Source organism: Buceros rhinoceros, unplaced genomic scaffold, assembly GCF_000710305.1.
Source record: "Buceros rhinoceros silvestris isolate BGI_N320 unplaced genomic scaffold, ASM71030v1 scaffold13210, whole genome shotgun sequence".
NCBI classification, from domain to species: domain Eukaryota; kingdom Metazoa; phylum Chordata; class Aves; order Bucerotiformes; family Bucerotidae; genus Buceros; species Buceros rhinoceros.
Window position 1 is genome coordinate 6,829 of NW_010389112.1, and position 2,244 is coordinate 9,072.

Here is a 2,244-nt window from a genome sequence, read left to right on the forward strand (position 1 = left end):
AGGCCAGCAGAGGGGACAGAGCCAACCTTCTGCTGACCGGTCACGACGTGTGGGGTGTTTTGTCCCCTTTTGGTTCGCACTGGGCTATGGTTGGGTGTTTCCTCACGGGAACAGCCTGCCCCTGCTGCCTGGTGGCGCAGCGCTCACCTCCTGGACTCACAGGGCGATACAACCCGCGTGTGTGGCGCTTCGGTGTTAATTTATAGGATTTGAGTTCGTGCTGGAGCTGGGTGGGAGAACGTTTAAAGGCACGAGGACTAGATTTTTCTTTTCCTATATACAGTAAAAACCAGAACAGTCTAAGGCACGTGGATCTGGTCTAGTCAGGTCACCCAGCTCAGCAGGGACACAAGCAGCGACGCTTCACTGCTGCGGTTTGAGGTAGGACCAACGGGTTTCCCGCAGAAGGGCACGTGTGCTCTGACCACAGTTCAGGCAGAGTGTCACCAGCAGAAAGCAGTCTTCCCCGCAATGTGACAAGTCACATCTTGTCGTGCTTTTGAAAGGAACAATTAAAAAAATATCAAACCAAAGACGACGGGAATGTACTCAGGAGTGACAGAGCTGCTGGCGGAAACCGCTCTCCTGCTAAAAGTAGAAGACAATGACGGGGGAGAAAGGCGGAGGAGGGACGGCTGGGCGAGGCAGGGTGATGAAAGGCGTCCCAGTAAAGGGCAGGACATCTCAGCGGGTACCTAGTGCTCTTGTGGAAGGCGAGATTTCATTCTTGGCACCCCAAGTACCACCTACCCCAGGCTGCTGATGGCTGCAAAAGGGAAGGCAACGTAGAGGAGAAGTTTTGTTTGGGGCCGGTTTGCTGCAGCAGCTAAAGACCGAGCTGGTCGGCTTCAAAAGAGGCTGGGGAACGCCCAGCCCCAGTGCTGGGGTGGGCACGGGGCGTCCCCGGGGTTAGCGAGCTAGAAAGGAGCGATGTGAGGAGAGCGGAAAGCCCCTTACATCATCGTTGTCACTGTCCACACTGCCCTTCTTCTTCTTCTTCTTCTTCTCGTCCTCCTTCTTCTTCTTGTCCTTTTCTGGAATGACGTCGTCAAGGAAGCTGAGGTCGTGCTGGGAGAAGAGGTAGTCCATGGCTTTTCTAACTGCTACCAGCGCCAGGATCTGCAAAGGCAGGGAGGGACTTCTCAGTCACGTTTTACCTGGAGTGGGGACCACCCCGTGCCTGCCTCGGGATGCTGCTTCAAGTCCGGTCGTAAAGGAACGGACAGAGAACGAGGTCATCACTTGTGGTGTCTCTATCGGCTGGAAAGACCGACCTGTGATGGCTTCACCTCAGAATAAATAAGAGCAACGTACAGAAAGGAGTATGTCATCACTTCATACTCCTGTAGAGACAAGGGTCCTCTTTAACTGACAGGCACCAGGCAGAAAAAGAGAGAAAAAACCAAGTATTTTCACTCATTTTTGGCTGCAGCCCACACAGGCAGCTTCACAGGGGCAGCCTGAGGGACCGTCTTGACTTTTTCCTCACCGCTTCCCCAGAACCCTTTAGAACTCGGACGAGGGCCAGACTGAGCCCGCGGAGTTCGCAGAGCATTGGCCAGATCCTGACGGTTGGGACATTTACAGTCTTTTTGCTCACGAGGGCAAATAACTGGGGTCTGACCCATCAGCCCCAGCTGCACCCGAGCTGTGGCTGCCCCGTCATCAGCCAGACTTTGGGTTCTCTCAGATTCTCTCTCTGCCGGGTGTCAGGAGGAGTGCCCAGGTCTTGGATTCTGCTTTCAGCAGCAGCACAGCTCAGCCCTGCACCGGCGACGGGAGGAGCTGCGGATTTTTAACGCCTGCGCAGAGGAGCGTGTGTCCCAGCAAGAACGCCTGGAGGGTTTTTTTACTCGCGGCCGTCATCAGCCAGACTTTGGGTTCTCTCAGATTCTCTCTCTGCCGGGTGTCAGGAGGAGTGCCCAGGTCTTGGATTCTGCTTTCAGCAGCAGCACAGCTCAGCCCTGCACCGGCGACGGGAGGAGCTGCGGATTTTTAACGCCTGCGCAGAGGAGCGTGTGTCCCAGCAAGAACGCCTGGAGGGTTTTTTTACTCGCGGCATCTTTTCTCTCCTCGTCTCCCCAGCGTCACAGAACAATCGCTTGTCCCTGTTCTGTTTTCTGCTCTCCCTCCTTCTCTCACTTAAATAAGCGCCGCGGTTCATACCCACACCCACGGCTGAGGTTTTACTTGGCTGTAAACTGAAACTCGGTGATGCTGAGCCCAGATTTCTTATGGCAGCTC

General features: G+C 55.0%; 1 protein-coding gene across 1 annotated transcript in view; it reads right to left on the bottom strand.

Annotated features, from left to right (window-relative positions):
- SLC4A4 (solute carrier family 4 (sodium bicarbonate cotransporter), member 4) overlaps positions 1–2,244 on the bottom strand; it is a gene marked incomplete at its 5' end in the record, with an annotated part of 65,928 nt that overhangs the window by 3,039 nt on the left and 60,645 nt on the right. Inside the window, one exon of the mRNA XM_010132979.1 lies at positions 958–1,119. Coding sequence (XP_010131281.1) covers positions 958–1,119 — 162 coding nt within the window. The remainder of the gene's footprint in view (positions 1–957; positions 1,120–2,244) is intronic.